Raw genomic sequence first — 16,493 nt, 5'->3', positions numbered from 1 at the left:
CAAAATTTAGGCGAAAAGATTTTGATACTACTGTAAATAAGATTTTATCAGCGCAATGACGTTCAAGCTGTTTGGATACGGTAAATTAGCAATCATGTTGCCGAGTGGACTGAAGCTTCATCCTCGATTCAGTCAAAATCATGCGATACGATTAAGAATATGCATGTTCAGAGCTGTCCCGCGGTATGGTGGCTATTACATTACGTATCTCACCTGACTGATCAGATACAACAAGATAATGCTGTAAGACTCTCACTGATTTCATCGAGCTCGGTGAACATCCTCAATCCAGTGACATCGCCACAAATGCCACCGCCACCCTTCGGCACTTCGCTTCAACATTGCCTAATGATGCGTGCGTAAGCATTGCATGTAGACATGTACGTATGTCTATTCTAGTCGATTCGACTCATGACCCAGTACGTACGTATGGATGCATGCAGCGGCGACAACTGATACTGCCTTTGAAGGGTTGCATCGCATACAAATTGGTAATTTATCATTTCTAACCTCGCTTTCAATTCTTCATCCTTTCTTCTACCTTTACCTTCCTTTATCCTGTGCCACTCACCATCCATACGAGTACTGTCTATACACATCAGTTACCATCAATCACACACACACACACAGAGTAACACGACCTTTGTACTAGCTTGCCCCACGCTACGGTGCCATCGCTTTGCCCTGCATTCCCACCATACGCTCACTCACTCACTCACTCACTCACTTGCTTCTTGCTTCTTTTCAGTGCTTCCCCCTTTTCACCATGCAACCATCAAATTCATCTAGTTCAAATATCTTTCATCTTCCTCTTCATTCTGATCAGATATATAACACTCGTTCTTCACCCGTCTTACATTCTAATAATCGATTGACTCAATCCAACTCTGCGTTCACTGGAGAAGATCAACTAATTCGCCTCCGATCATCTGCGCATCGACAAGTTTTCCCTCCAGCTGTTGTACCCCCTACTCAAACTCGATCCCCACACACTGCTCAAGCGCAAGCGTCCGATTATTCGCTCGATCAAGCTTATCACCGTTTCCATGTATCCTCAAATCGGCCACTATCGATATCTATAAACCCCAGAGAGGCCTGCGAAAGGGTCAGAGTCGAGGTCTCCGGATCAGGCCATACGACTACGACTTATCAACCAGATTATCGAGCTCGCCGCCATTCAGTATCCGTCCCGACTATCAGCGCTGAAAATACGGGAGCCGCTCAGCTACCTACTGCAGGACCTCGGGCTCATACTGCCCAACCAATCTCAAGACTTTCATCGCAAGTGACGACATCTCATCAGCCAGAATCTCAACACCACGCCCAACCTCCACCACAAAGGACTACATCAAACAGCTCTGCGACACCTGTAGCCCCTCAGCATTCCCCAAGTCACTCAATACTGGCCAATCAAGCAACTGTAAATCCAACACAGCCAACCCATACTCAAACAAGCACAGCCCGCCCCGATCCTCGCGCAAGACGAAGATCGGTCACCTGGGAACTGCCCGCTGATCACGTGGAGAATCACAGCCGCCCTTCGAGGCATCGTCCGAGACATACACATACACAACTAGATACAATCACACCGGCACCTACGCCAACACGCTCTTCTACGCCCACCCAGAGGGAGTCCTCGCATCATCATCATCATTATCCGACGGCATCTGTAAGACGCCACTCGATAGCCATCTTTCCCGAACGGTTTGCAATTGAGCAGGGCAATCCAGATCCAAGTCAATCCACTGCTTCAGCTACTCCGACGCAGAGAGGGTCTGAGCGACATACACCTTCAAGAGATCACTCATCAGCCATCACGCCCGTACGAATTGCGAACGAGCACAACCAGCCCATTTCCAGTCAAACAACCGCCGCAACTACACCGACTCAAAGGGAGTCTACGCAGCACAGAAGGTCTTCGAGAAGACCACAATCAGTAGCCGTACCTCCCGAAAGACCTTCTGCCGGGCACGGTAACGCAGGCTCAAGTCAGCCAACCGCACCAACTACAGTTCCACAGGAGACGTCGATTGATCACCGAAATCGAATGATGCAACGCTATCCTCCGCTTGCTGTTAATGCCTTACCCAATCCGAATGTCTCGCTTCCGCCGAGATCTCCTCCAAAATACCCAAACACGGGTTTGTCATACAATACTCCAGACACTTATGGTAGAAGGGTTGTTGCGCCGGGTGTATACGATAATGGTCGAAGACCGGATTCACCTGCGCCGTACACAACGGAATTCGATACTATCTATCAGATTCACGCCAGAGAACAGGCTGAGGAGAACCGAAGACAGCATCAACTGCTTCGTCAGACCAAACCCCATTACGGCAGTTTAGGCAATCGATCGATCAGGGGTGAAGTGGACCCGAGAAGATCGTCGTCTCCTGTTGCGGGCCCTGAAGATCGAAGAAGGACAAGAAGGTATCAAGATCCAGATGAGCTTGACGAGTCTCGACCAGTCCCTTGGGAGCCTCACTCACAACCGAGAGCACAAGCACCTACTCAACCCCAAGAACACCCACAATCACAAGTCCTCTCACGAGGACAGACACCTCAGACAAGACCAGAGGAGCATAGAAGCAGAAGAGAGAGCACAACATCGCGAGCGACCCCTTCAGCTCCTGTATCCGGGAGTGGCGAAAGAAGTAGAGGTTCATCACATTCTGCCCGCAGTGTGGAGGTACCTGCAGCTCCACAACCACAGCCTCTCCGAGCTACGGCACCGGAGTTTCAACATCGAGCTCATAGGACGACTGCAACGGACAGCACAGCTGTAGCACCTCAATCGAGATCCACACGGCCACTGGTTGTGGCAAATCCGGATGATGAGACTCATCACCCTATTTTAGAGGGTACTGCCCCTGCCGCTGTTGTGCCTGATCGTGCGCACGAGCGTAACCGACATCCTGAGGGTCCTCGACCCCCTCGGGTCAAGAAATCATCCGAGAGACACCGATCCACTTCCGACGAACCGAGAGAAGCTGTTCGTCCGCCTGCTCTCTTGGCAAGTCGGAACACCCAATTCGAAGATGGTCTTGAGGAGGAGATGACTTGTCCGGTCTGTATGAATATCATGTAAGTAAACTATTGATTAGCACCATGTCAGGGCTAACGTCTTATCGCTACAAAGGGTTTCTCCTCATCAAGTCACCCCTTGTGGTCATGCTTTATGTGGAGCATGCGGTGTACAGTGGATCACGATCAGAGTGAGTGTCAGATCCACTCGACTTGAACTTCATGCAGCTGATCTTTTGTTCTTTATATGTATGTAGGCAGCAAGTGGCGGTCGAGCGAACTGCCCTACTTGCCGAGTGAAAATCGACCGACATGATCCACTCACGCCTGCTCGCACCCTTGAGAATCTGATCAGGAAGTGGATCGATAATAAGATTGCAGTGGAAGGTGAATGGGAAGGGCTGCCTGAATTCAAGGAGAGAGAAGAGTGAGTCTTGTCCTTTTGCGCTCGGTGATTTAGCCGACTAACGGTCGTCCAATTGAACTGGTAGATGCTGGAAGATTCACAAGGAACACTCAGGCGGTGCTCTGATCCCTCCAGAACTGTTCGGTCCTGCCTCATTGCGCGGAACAGTTGTCGAGCGAGATCATAGGGGAGCCAGTCCAACTCCGGTATTCCCAGTACCACCCCTCGCAAATCTGATGGATAGCTTCGATTCGTCTTTGAGTCTCTTCCGTCAGGTCCGTCAAAACCGTCCCCCGACCCCAGCAGCTGTTTATGGGTCACTTCAACTTGAGGAGGAACCAGCCGATAGACATTTCATGATGTATGGTGATTGGGAGAACGTGGATCATGTTAACCCTTTCGATCCTGCAGTGTAAGTGTCTTGATCGATAACCGATTTGGGTTTCGTACACGACGAGGGCTGATTCAGATTTTTATAGGACATACGAGGTCAGAAGACGACCTCCTCCACCGACTTACACCGACTATTTCAGCAGCATCGGTCCGGCGGCCGATTCGGTACCTATGATCAGAGATGGAGGACCAGTACTGGGGCAAAGGCACAGAGCGAGATTACCCAGAACAGAGAGGTCAGTCCCTGTACTGAGCGATATTCATGCGCATTGGGAGGACCGTTGGAATGAATTGATGGAAAGTTTCTACGTGGCGGGTCCCCCGGACCCGAATGAGCAGCCGGGACGTACCCGAAGATAGGTGGGCGTGTTGATACCCACGGACATTGATTTAGGTGTGATGAAATGGTCTTTTTGGTGTAAGCAGATAATGAACGAACGAATGAACGATTACAGTTACTTGTCCTTATAAGTATTTTGCACACATCTTTTTGAAATGTCCTCAAGCTGTCTCCTGTTGTCTGCGAGTTGTGCAATATAATCTAATAATGGGCGACATGACGATATGATACGTACACGTATGCATGGAATGTACAATGGCAATACAGATGCAAAGATGCAAACAACACGTCTGAATGTCAGTCTGTCTAATTGATGAGACCGAGGCGATGGATGCGCGATTTAAATGAGTGACCCATCTAAATTGGATGATGTTTCCCTTAATGATTCAATCCTTCGTTGTTTGCTAGTCAACCTTTGAGTCCTCCCTTCTTACGTGCGTTTACGAGTAATCAATCATCAATCAGTCAATTACCATAAGATACAATCATCAGTCATCTTGTTACTCTTTTGGTCTCTTGTACATATCATATTACCTGATCCTTCTTCCGACTGCCAACCATCACTATCACCGACTATACGGCATCATGGATTTGTCGACGCTCGGAAGTACGTTACCGCCTGGATTAGCGGATGCTGAGCGGGATATGGGAGATAAGTTCAGAGGTGAGTCATAGGCAATCCAACTTGATTTGCCTCTTCGACTATATCATTGGGTGAAGGTCAGGCGACTTTGGGACTGGAAAGACTGTGGTAGATCAAGTTGCCACCCTACTCTGAAATCTAACAGATTGACCGGTGTTAAATGTATGGAAGATGAGAAAGGAAAGCGCTGACCTTGCGATACTTATCTCTATCACTTTTAACGTTATATAGCCGCCGCACTGAGTATAACGAATTTGTATAAAAGCTCATTGGGATATACGAAGGTACGTCTGAATTCCTCCTACCCATCCATCCCTCCCTTCCTTTCTTTATCCTGTCTTGAGGCAAACCTGTAGTGTACTGCACCAAGTAATGTACGCAAGAAACGGTACTGACCTGAGGATGGCTTTGTATATAGCAAGCGTACAATGTCGGATATTCTGCTGCCTTGTAAGCTAGCCACACCACACCTTTCTCTACCTCTATTCTTTTGTCCACCAATCATTCTAAGTCCGAAATGGAAATGGATTCGTTGACTGATCTAATCTCTCCATTGGTGTCAGGGCCGACGTACTTTCCACGGTGCAATCGTCGATAGGCGCAGGTCAGGATGCTGAACAGGCTTTGTCGAGGTTGATGGACTGGGCGGAAGCTCGACAGGTGAGTATGGCTTGCCTTCGCTCCTAACGCCGTCTATTTCCTTGGACGGCTGTACATACACCTCATTCAATCAAATGTCGACTTTCCTACTTGACTCCCTCCTTTCCCTCCCTCTTCAACACTTCTTTCTCCCCTTCCCCTCATGTCGCGTGACTGATCTTCGCTTGATCCTCAGGCGGCCATCTCGGCATTCGCAGCTGAAGACACCGACGAACCTGCCCCCGCACCCCCCACCAGACGACCTATTCCAGCTTTCAACAAATCAGCTCTCAGTCATAACCCACCTAATCGACCAGCGTCTGCAGGTCCGACATTCGCTTCCGCCGCTGCCGCCCCCTCTTCCTCTAGCTCCACCAAACTCAAGGAAGAGAAGATAGACGAAGGTGCCAGTCCGATCGCTGGATCTTCGAGGAGTATCCCACCTATCGCTTCCACTCCGAATACGATCGATTCCCCCTTACATCAATATCAGCCCACCCCATCGGGAGTGATGTCCTCTTCTCCTATGGCATCTCCTTCGAACCATCATACCCGTCCTTCATTCAATCACCTTCCGAAATCATCAAAGAACGCATCTCATCGGCATACTTATACATCGTTGAACCTGAATCAGAATAACAATGCTGGTTCTGCATCATCGTCTTCAACCTCCAATTCGACCTCAAATGTGCCAAGCACGACCTTCAACCCGTCCATACCGCATGCAGGCATACCATTCGTCTCGTTCACTCAGCCGACGAGCTTAGATTCGGTTGGACCGGCTCAGAACTATTCCACGGGAAGTAAGAGGCCGATGATAGATGCTATGGAGATCGATCAAGTCCAAGTTCCCGTATCGATACCGATACAAACGAATAACAATGCGACTGCGACTGCGACGGTGCAGATACAGACTCCGACAACGACCAATCGATCTGGAAGAGCGTCGAAACGGAGGAGCTTAGGAACGGGTCTGGGTAACAATGGGAGTGCTATTGATGCGGATGAGAAGGACAAAGATAAAGAGAAAGAGAGTGGACGAGATAAAGATAAGAGGAAAGGAGGTAGAAGACATGGGAATGGTGGTGCTTCTGCGGTCTAGATATGGGTTCGGGCATGGCATGGGTGTTGTGGTCAGATTCAGTCATTGATAGCCAGCAGTCTCTGCAGGGCGTTCGTTGCACCTGTGGTAGGACCGACCCGCTGAAGTCAAGATGGAGAAAGAAGCTCATTTGCATTGGACTGACTAGAAAGTTGAATAAGACGAATGATCATGTTTTACGTATTTTGGCGTGTACGTTGTATGTATCAGTAAGAACAAGAACAAGCATGAGAATCAGCAAATCTGACACGGCTCAGGATGCTCCTGCTCCTTCCTCCGAGTGTGCAAGTGGGAGGTGTCGATGTCCGATACAAGGGTGAAGATACGAAGATACGATTTCACTTTTAGTGCGCTACTGTAGTGAATCCGACTTCAATTTCCGCCCCGCACCCGCGTCTAACTCGCCAATTCACGCCTTGATATTAGTCCATCATTTCAACTAATCTTCCTATCTTCGTAGTTCACCCATTCACCAATTCGACAGTCGTCAACACCCCTTGCGCTTGCTTGCTCGGTCACTCACTCGGATAATTTAGCAGAGGCCAACCCAACCCTGAGACCACAAGTGATTACCGTCCATAGGATACACAGACGGGTCCGAAGGCAAAAGGCAAAAAGGCAAAAAGGGAACAAGGGGGGGAAGCAAGATGCCTGCGATAAGATCAAATCAACCTACTCAATCACCACAATCTCCATCATCGTCCTCAACCCCGAAAGACACGGTAAACGACGCCGGCAAAGGTGCAGAGAGAAGTAAGAGTGAGCCCAAATCGAAAGCTACGAGATCAAGGAATGGGTGTTTGGTATGTCGAAGTAGGCGGCTCAAATGCGATTTGGGTGAGTCCGCTTTGATTGATATATTGATTAATGGCAGATGGTCAATCCTCAGCGTCTCATGTCAGTAGGAAGAGTGTTCTACTGATCCGCAATTGTTCACAATGTGATTCCGCAGAGAAGCCGGAATGTAAACGATGTGTAAATTACGGCGCCGAAGTGAGTCTAGTCTCTCTTTCTGGCACTGGCATCCGGCTGCCCTCTCTGTTTTGTGTCTGATTCAATCGGCTGCTCTTCCATTCTCTCCTTCCACGGCTTGCAATTTGTATATTATATTGAGTCGACTAACGGGATGTCCCAGTGCGTCTATCCAGAGAAGAAAGCTTTCGATCCGAATATCGTAGCTGAGAAACTAGCTAAACGGCATAAGAGGACCTCTGCCCAACTTAAGCCCCAAGTTGCATCTCAAGCTCATGCTCATGCTCAAGGCGAACCACTGGATCTGGATTCGAATTTGAACAACTTCAAAGAAGAAGGCCAAGACAATCGCTTTGGTAATGATAACCCATCGAAAAGGATTGATCCGATGGCACAATCATATTTGGCTCCTCAACCTGCTCTTACTTCCATTTCTACACCGTCCGCACCATTTTTCACTCCTCAAAGCACCAACATGAACGTTGTACACCCAAACACTCAAACACAACAACCGCAACTATCAACGCTGAAGACATCTTCAACTTCAACTACTGCTTCACCTGTGATTTCAACGATAACGACGGGAGTCAATAACAATGGGATCACCAATACTGGCCAACCAGCTTGGCTGACACACCCGACGCATACGGTCCAGCAGATGGACGCTGTTGAACTACTCATGGCGCTATGTAGAGATACCCGAATGGGACAGTTCTTCGGGGGTCCGCTGGATCCGCCGGAGTTTCTGAAGAAGATGTTCCCTGTGGAAGAGGATTTACGGTGTGTGAGTCCGTCCGTTTCAGGCGTGTTCGTTCAGGATGCATGATAGATGTATGCATCGTCCATTCCTGCGCGAATGGTATGAAACACATCTCTTGATGTCATCCCAAAACCACTTAGCATGAGAAAGAACAATATCGCTTACTCTTCCTGAATCCCAATTTTCCCACCTCGCCACCTTCCCACTTCGCCGCCCTCCCTTCCTCCAGTTCCACCACGCCCTGACATACTCGCTGTCCATCTTGGTAGTCGAGGAAGAACCGAACCCATGGGTCGAGCATGTCGCCCGGCTGTTTCTGGTCCCTACGGGCGAGGCGCCGTTGAGCTCGGAAGCGCTTAAGCAAGGGATGTTAGCGATGGGGGCGATCCATCTATCTGTGTGAGTCGCTTGCTTGGCGACTATTCACCAAGACCGGAAATCTGAGAGCACGGATATTGACCAATGCAATGACTCTACTCTATGGCTATGGCAATGTAGACTTGAAGCTCGAGGATCGGTTTCCTCGTCTTCTGGTCGAACGCGGGAACTGGGTTTGGCGTATCGATGGGAAGCAGTCAAGTTGCTCCGCCAAGCGAAGGATATACACGAGGAAGTCATCTCGGACGCTTTTTTCGCTGCGACTGTCATTCTGAACTGTGATGATGTGAGCTGGTCCTTAGTACTACTTCTTGGCTCGAAGTCGCAAACGCTCATGCTCGACTTGTGCGACCTAGGTGCTCGGAGCGAATCCCCATTGGAGGGAAGTCGTCCGCCTGGGTCTGTTTGCCGTACGAAAAAGAGGTGGATGCGAACAGATGTTGTTTCCTGATAACCCGTATCCGGACCACCTGTTATCTTCGATGTTGCCTGTACCGGTACCTGAGAAACCTGTATCACCATTATTGAGGTGCTTGATCGAGACGATGGTCATCAGTGATGTTGGTCGCAAGTAACCTTTTCTTTTCTTTTTACAGTTGATCGAAAGGGCTATCGCGATGAGTTTTTATTCATTTTTTGACTTGGTTGGGCAGGCTCGCTATCGACTGGCGATCCAACGGTCGTCTTGACGGACTCGTCAACCTGGTGGGAACGGTTAGCACCCACCGATCCGTCCGAGCCAGATGTGAGTAGTGGTAATGCCACTCAACATCGACAGTATAATCGAGCGTGATTTTTGCTAACAATTCAACCTGGTTTCATCCATTTCTGAAGTCATGCGAAAGTACTTGGGGGATGCATCGCTCCATACCTCGCCTGATGACCCGAGTGATCAACCTGACTTGGGAATCGCAGGACCTAGAACGACAGTCCTTTTTCGACTATGAAGGCGATATACCGATCTCTCGTTCGGGGAGTGGTGCCTCGAATATAGCTATTACATGGTTCGAAGAGAAGAAACGGTGGAGAGAGAGTCTCAAATTCAGGATACATGAATTGAGGAACGATATGGCTTCGTGGATTATTAATGTCCCGCAGACGATCCAGAGGAAACGAAGTAAAGATGGGAGTCTGGCTACCTGGCACGCGTTCCAGATTCTGATCCTCAGAGATCTGTTGAAAGTCCCTAGGACGGACGAGATGATTCAGAAAAGCGCGGATACGGTGTTGGATATCTGCAGTCAGGTGGGAGATAAAGTGGAATGGATGAATTTTGTGAGTTCGAAAGGAGGGTGGGGCGAGAGAAAGGTGCTGCGAAGAGGATTTGTTTCTTATGAGAAGGATTTGCAAGAGATGATTATTTGAAGAAGCTGACACAATTCCCTTTTTTCTTTTTTTTTTTCCTTTTTGCAATCGCTGCCAGTCCCTCCTTATCACCATCACAGCACTTATATCCCCCCACCAACGACAACGAGCGAGAGAAGTGCTGAGATGGTTCAGAGTACAATGTTGTTATGAGATCGATGTTTTGGAGAGTGTGGCTGAAGAATGCTGGAAGAGGATCGATGATGGATTAGATGATGAGGCTTGTTCATGGAGAGAGATCTTGTTGGAGATGGGTTGTTCGGTATTGCTTGGTTAACTTATCGCCTGATCGAGTCGAACGCCTTTGGTGTTGCTTCTGTTGCTTCTTTACTGTAATTTTGCATATGAAGGAATAGAACACGGGTGATCATCAATGGTCAATGCTACGACATGACGTCTTGCGAGAGATAAGCTTGAAGCAGATTACGATCAAAACGTCATTCAAACCATTTGTGATTGTGAGCGGAGCAGCATCAAGATGATCTCTTGTCCTGCCTCACCTTATCTTGCGATTTGCCTGCTTGGTTATCTCTTTGACGAGGATATTAATTACGTTTTTGATTCCCACTAACAAAAATTGTTTAAAAAACGTCATTATCCTCACACGTTTCATCAGCGCACTTGGTGCGGGGGTGTTACGATATGACCGGTTATTCAGGAATTCAGGAATTCAGGATCGTCGTTGATTTAGGCTGAGGGTTATCAGCTTTCCCATGAAAAGAAAGATGCCAATCGCAAAAGGTATAAAGGTATAAACAATCAATCGATTCACCATCCATATATCCATTCAATTCTCCTGGTCACATCTCAATTACACAGCAAGTGAAACAAGCGGACCGAGAAGGACTCAACCTTTGACAATCTGTTTCTATCCCTATCGTTCGACCCGTGACCTTGATCAGAGCCGCACAAAAACAGCCGAGCACTAGTAAAGGGACTAAAAACAAGCTATCGAGCTAAGAGAGGCCAAGGCGACAAACGGCCAGAGAGAAAGGACTTTGGTCGATCACCTCACCCTTCAACTTTCTTACGACCACGAATAAACAAGCGATTCAATTCGACCACGTACTCGTACTCCCACTCGTGCACAACGAGCTGTGTCAGCTGACCTGTTCATCCCAAAGTAAGCTTATTTCCGCCCAAGTCAAGTCAATTCACACTAAGTCATCTTTTGATCTCTTCTTCTTAGATGGCAGGATTGGTACCTTCCAAACTACTTGGAGTCACAACCTCGATCATCTCGCCTAGCCATAGCAGCAACAACGATACCCCTCCGACATCTTCATCTTCCTCTTCACCTGAATTAACTGAAAAAGTCCGACAATCCTTATCACCCCACGACGGCGCACCTCTGACCGGAGATCCGTCTTTAATACCCTCCAAATACATCGTTACATCATCACCTAACCACAACTTCAATCTACCATCATCAGGGAAAGAAGATCCCCTTTCACCAACACGGGGACAATCTTCTTCATACAATACCCATCCCTCACACTTATCTCCCACCACCACTACCGGCAGCTCGCATTCATCTCAGGGCCCGCCACCTATACATCTGACTAGAGCGCCTCCTTCGACATTGTTAGATGCACCCGCTCGAGCAGCCATGAGTCTTCCCAACGGTATCACAGCGCACGCTCAGGCTCGGGCAGTCCGAGGATCCAGCGAAGCTAAGACTCCGGAGTACGAGATTGACGAGGACGGGATGGGCTATCAGAGCCAAAGTCAGAGTCGCAGTAGTGGATGGAATACCAGAGAGGAGAATACACCTTTATTAGCGCCCACACCTGTATATGGAAATGGAAATGGGAATGGGAGTAGTCTCAAACCGTCTTTATCGAGAAGCTCATCTACGGGATCGACAGGATCGGGCAGAGGAATATTACGAAGAATATTCATAGATCGATCTACGACACCTTCTCAACATTTGACAAGACCTACGTTCCCCCCTCCGAGTTTATCGACTTACTCGCCTATCCCCCACAGACCGCTGAGCTTCTGGGCGAAGATCAATTTATTTATCAATCAGACGATCTCGATCATCCTCTCGACGTATTTCTTGGTCTTCGTAGTGCTTTGGGCGTTCTCTGCGGAAATAGCGAAAGCGCTGCCGAAATGGGTATGGCCGACGAAACCGAAGCAGTTCCCATGGGACGATGAGAAGTATTGGAAAAAGCAGGGTAAGAAGATATCGAAGGACCCAAAAGATTATGCCAAGCAGGTTGGAATGGATATAGAGCATCAGACTGTCGAGACGGAAGATGGGTATTATTTGAAGTGAGTCAGCCAGCCCTTGAGTTCAAGATTCTACTCTAGTATTCTTCGAATACCGATCCTGTTTGGTTTCTCCTCGTTCATTTTTATGTGTGCTCCCCTCCTACCCTGGTCATCCACGAGTTTGCCCTTCTGGCAGACTATAGATCACTAACACAAAACATGATTCAATCTGTACTTGCAGAATGCACAAAGTCATCGATCCGAAAGCGACACCCCGATCAGATGGCAGAGGTAAGTCCCAGTCCCGTGGTCCCTCTTGAGACAAATGCATTAGGCAGTTTCGCTTATGCAAGCGGACCACTTAGGCGGCTTCCCTGTACTCATCCTTCATGGTCTGTTCCAATCCTCCGGATCATTCGTGACATCTGAAGACCGATCTCTGGCTTTCTGGCTGGCGAAGAATGGTGGTTATCAGGTCTATCTGGGGAACACCCGAGGGATTTTTGATATGGGTCATAGAAACTTCAGCAGGAACGATCCTAGGTTCTGGGGTGAGTGATGTCTCGCCAATTTCGAAGGCATGCGGCATCAGCTGATCCTGATCTGCTACTCTGGACAGATTGGACAATCAGAGAATTGGCGATGTACGATTTACCAGCCTTAGTAGAGCACGTCTGCCAAGAGACAGGATACGACAAGGTGGGTCGTCTCGATATCATCACACAGTTGACTGAGGTGCTGATCGCTCAAGCTGCTCGGTACCTCGGAGTCTAGATCGCTTTCATAGGTCATTCTCAAGGGAACGGCCTCGCTTTCATTTCACTGTCCCTCGGCATGTGCCCATCCTTAGGCAAGAAATTATCAGTTTTTGTAGCCCTTGCACCTGCGGTATATGCTGGACCACTTACTCATGGATTCCCATTTACGGCGCTCAACAAAATGGAGTGGTCGACTTGGAAACGCTTCTTCGGCGTGCTCGATTTCATACCGCTCATGCGGTGGGCGTACGATTATGCGCCGGCTAGGTTGTTTGCGGCGTTGGGATATATTATGTTCGCGTTCTTGTTTGGATGGACGGATGCGAATTGGTGAGTACTCGCACCCACTCGCCTCCGCTCGATTGGTTTCTACAATCCCCTCTCAGTCCCTTGTGCTCTGACAAGACGAACTATTTGAGGTGTTTTTTCCGTCGTGATTGACTGGAAGGCTGATGGCGTATGTATATATGAACAGGCTGGGCCGACGAAAAACAAAAATGTTCAGATTCACCCCTACGCCCGTGTCGTCCGCTTCGATCTTCTGGTGGTGCGGCAAAGGTGGATTCGCCGACCGGAAATGCACGTTGGACGACTCGCTGGATAGATGGTTCGATAGTCGATTCCCGCCTTTATCGATATATCATGGAGGACGGGATTACCTGGTCTTAGCGGAGCCTCTGATTGAGAGGATGGAGCGAAAGGAGAAGGATGTGAAGGTTATTAAGGTGACCAAGTTGGATAAGAGCGAGGTGAGCGAAACATCACACCCAATACATACCATCAGCTTCCTGACTGTTTTATGTCTTGAATCTAGCACTGCGATTTCTACTGGGCGGCCGAAGCTGTCGAATGGGCATATCTGTCATTCATGGGTGAGTCTTTCGATCGCTTCTCTTGTTTTGTTTGGTTTCAATTTCATCTTAGTTTTTGAAAAAATGTATATCTGATATTTTGGTCGTTCGCATCAGACGACATCGAGTCCACGCGTCCGAGATATCCCGATGAAGAGGAGAGTAATCCAGAAGGGACAGAAACCAATATCGACGGGAATAAATCTGACCAGAAGGCCGACAACCCAAATCAGAAAATATAAGTTGGCCATCCTCGTCTTGGATTCCTGGTTCAGTACTCTTGATTATACGATTATACGATAGATCCTCTCATTTGTAGCGCTTGAATTTACGAATATGGCTTTGGGATTCACGATAGACGGCTTTGAAGTACAGCACACGGAGCTTTACATGATTTCATATCTTAATTATATTTATAGACGTTGTCTAATGCACACAATTGTCCATCCTGAGAAGTGCACAAGCATCCTTGGGGATGATATGGAAAGACAATGGCCCTTCTGATAGACTCGACAAGTGTGTAAATCCCTTCGGTATGAAGGTGATTTCACAGGAAGTGATGAACAACGTCGTCTTTCGGGTTCGGCGTCCGCGTTAATTCACTTTGAGGAATTGCGGTTGCGTTGCCGCGGATCCTCCCTCCACTCGGGCTTGGAATTCAGAATTCCTCTTGTTCACTTGGTTATTTCATATTCGATGTTCTTACATAACGCTTCGAGCTGAGACTCCATATCATCTTGGGTTCAGATACCGAATCACGAAATTGCGACGAGCGCTACACGGGACAAGCAGACTAGAAACACGGGAGGCAGCGTTGATCAGCTGGAAAGACGTATATTATACATCATGGAGTGAGTCAAGTCGAATTCAAGTTCGGCTTCTTCTTCATTCCCTCCCTACAGATCCCGACTTCGTCCTCCATCATCTCTCTGACCGTGATCCTCTGCACTTCCTGCTTTCTCTCATCAACCCGAGTGAGATTGCCAGTTGACTCCGATCCATCTGAACTTATAGATCACTTTCGCCGGAATGTACACCCCTCAAACATAAATACGACTCATGTTTCAATGCGTGGTTCGAGGGATATCTCCAACCTGCATTGGCTTCGGCAGCTGCAGGCGCCGATACAATATCGTCAAATTCCTCTTCTTCCTCTGATGCTTCCACATCGTTCTCTTCCCCATCATCCTACTCGAATGGCTCAAATACGCCAAATACATCCGTCACTTCCGACGCTTTAGCTTCAGACGTACCTATCCCTTCCTCTCTCGATTCCTGTTTCGGTTCCAGCTCCAAGTCCAATGGTGAAGCACGTAAATCCAATTCACTGGCTACCTCTTGGGCATCCGCCTTCCCCTCTCGAAGCTTGTTCACGAAGTCTCATCCAAGCAAACGATCAAAGTCCTCCGAGACTTCACCTTCGACTGAACAAGGTAATGCGGCGCCAGTCCGAGGACAAGGACAAGAACGAGAACGAGAACGAGAGCATCATTGGTATGATTTCGGGGGTTCAGAGGCGGAGCCTGTACAGCAGCCAGGCTCGTCTACTGGTACAGAGGAGATGCAGATGAAAGGAAAGACGAGGGCGCAGGTCAAGGCGGAGGAGTATCAGAGGAATTGCGGTAGGTTTTGGGAAGATTATCAGGGGTGTCTGAAGGTGAGTCAGTTGATAACATTTTCTTGAAATACGGTTCAGACTCAGTTCATCTGCGTCGTTGTTCTCACGATTATCTGCTCTGATCCTGAGTAATACGTCGTTCTTCGCTTTTGTCCTTTCCTTTTCCTTCATTCCCTCCGCCAAATCCGTATATATCTTTCCGCACGCCGCAAGAGAAGAGTCTCGGCAAGCCGTCACTTCTCACTCTCGCCATTTCGGTTTGAGTATCTTTTTGGAGGGCTTTTGAACAGATCGAGGCATTCGATATTGATGAGAACAATGATGGGAAGGGAAGAGGACAGAGTTGGAGGAACACCGCTGATACCTTGCTTGTTTGATTTTATTCCGACAGACCGCAATAGCGCAAAATGAATCGTTATCCACATTACTAGAAACAGCGAGAGAAGAACATCCGTTGGGGAGTTTGGATGGGTTGACAGGGACTTCTTGGGATTCCAATGTCGATTTTACGAAACAGCAGGAATAAAGCCACCGCACAATCAGACGAAAGGAAAGGTCAGCACAATCTTTCGAAGATGTTGTCCTTGTCGTGTCTTGATTATGGCGTATCTTGGCGTATCTTGGTCAGGCCAATCAAGTCAGGAGAACTGTTTGCATAACATACATACGAGGCAGATCGCACGAGAAGGAAAAGGGGGAGTGACAGGTGCCTAGTATGAAGACGATTAATGAGCTGCGTGCTCATAGGTAGTCAATAAATCTTAGGATGAATGCTTCAACGCAGAATGCAACGAGTAGTAACGACTGGTCAGCGTCTTATGAGCAAGTGAACGGATTAAATGCGAGCGAAATGATAACCGAACTCGTTCCCGGTAAAACATGTGAAACTGTCGAAATCACAGTTTAGCTCATAATTTGAACATTGTAGCTATCATCACCAGTTCAACCGTACATGGCATCCTGCACATCCAGTCTAAAGCCTTCTTTCTGTCTGCTTGCATTGAAGAAGTATCCACCAAATCAG

At 48.3% G+C, this 16,493-nt stretch overlaps 5 protein-coding genes across 5 annotated transcripts; all 5 read left to right on the top strand.

Annotated features, from left to right (window-relative positions):
- Positions 1 to 766: 766 nt before the first annotated feature.
- Positions 767 to 4,183, top strand: I303_101986 (uncharacterized protein; the record flags this gene model as incomplete). Its single annotated transcript, XM_018405230.1, has 5 exons — positions 767 to 3,084; positions 3,140 to 3,215; positions 3,282 to 3,451; positions 3,516 to 3,842; positions 3,910 to 4,183. 5 exons carry the CDS (start codon positions 767 to 769, stop codon positions 4,181 to 4,183), a joined length of 3,165 nt encoding a protein of 1,054 aa, XP_018265511.1.
- Positions 4,184 to 4,748: 565 nt separating this feature from the next.
- I303_101985 (uncharacterized protein) lies at positions 4,749 to 6,547 on the top strand (the record flags this gene model as incomplete). Its single annotated transcript, XM_018405231.1, has 5 exons — positions 4,749 to 4,827; positions 5,038 to 5,090; positions 5,225 to 5,256; positions 5,370 to 5,466; positions 5,642 to 6,547. The coding sequence occupies 5 exons, from the start codon at positions 4,749 to 4,751 to the stop codon at positions 6,545 to 6,547; spliced, it is 1,167 nt and encodes a 388-aa protein (XP_018265512.1).
- A 647-nt stretch (positions 6,548 to 7,194) lies between these two features.
- I303_101984 (uncharacterized protein) lies at positions 7,195 to 10,299 on the top strand (the record flags this gene model as incomplete). Its single annotated transcript, XM_065968453.1, has 9 exons — positions 7,195 to 7,384; positions 7,500 to 7,540; positions 7,683 to 8,303; positions 8,509 to 8,678; positions 8,778 to 8,943; positions 9,014 to 9,224; positions 9,311 to 9,402; positions 9,492 to 9,932; positions 10,081 to 10,299. The coding sequence occupies 9 exons, from the start codon at positions 7,195 to 7,197 to the stop codon at positions 10,297 to 10,299; spliced, it is 2,151 nt and encodes a 716-aa protein (XP_065824525.1).
- A 912-nt stretch (positions 10,300 to 11,211) lies between these two features.
- Positions 11,212 to 14,093, top strand: I303_101983 (uncharacterized protein; the record flags this gene model as incomplete). Its single annotated transcript, XM_018405233.1, has 8 exons — positions 11,212 to 12,302; positions 12,484 to 12,533; positions 12,608 to 12,793; positions 12,862 to 12,941; positions 13,017 to 13,330; positions 13,476 to 13,749; positions 13,815 to 13,872; positions 13,969 to 14,093. The coding sequence occupies 8 exons, from the start codon at positions 11,212 to 11,214 to the stop codon at positions 14,091 to 14,093; spliced, it is 2,178 nt and encodes a 725-aa protein (XP_018265514.1).
- Positions 14,094 to 14,697: 604 nt separating this feature from the next.
- On the top strand, positions 14,698 to 15,995 carry I303_101982 (uncharacterized protein; the record flags this gene model as incomplete). The annotated part of the gene is made up of 3 exons (XM_018405234.1): positions 14,698 to 14,702; positions 14,866 to 15,508; positions 15,861 to 15,995. The coding sequence occupies 3 exons, from the start codon at positions 14,698 to 14,700 to the stop codon at positions 15,993 to 15,995; spliced, it is 783 nt and encodes a 260-aa protein (XP_018265515.1).
- Between the last annotated feature and the right edge of the window lie 498 nt (positions 15,996 to 16,493).

Source organism: Kwoniella dejecticola, chromosome 2, assembly GCF_000512565.2.
Source record: "Kwoniella dejecticola CBS 10117 chromosome 2, complete sequence".
Taxonomy (NCBI): Eukaryota; Fungi; Basidiomycota; class Tremellomycetes; order Tremellales; family Cryptococcaceae; genus Kwoniella; species Kwoniella dejecticola.
Note: the sequence above shows the minus strand (reverse complement) of the source record. Positions and strands in the feature narration are given on the sequence as shown.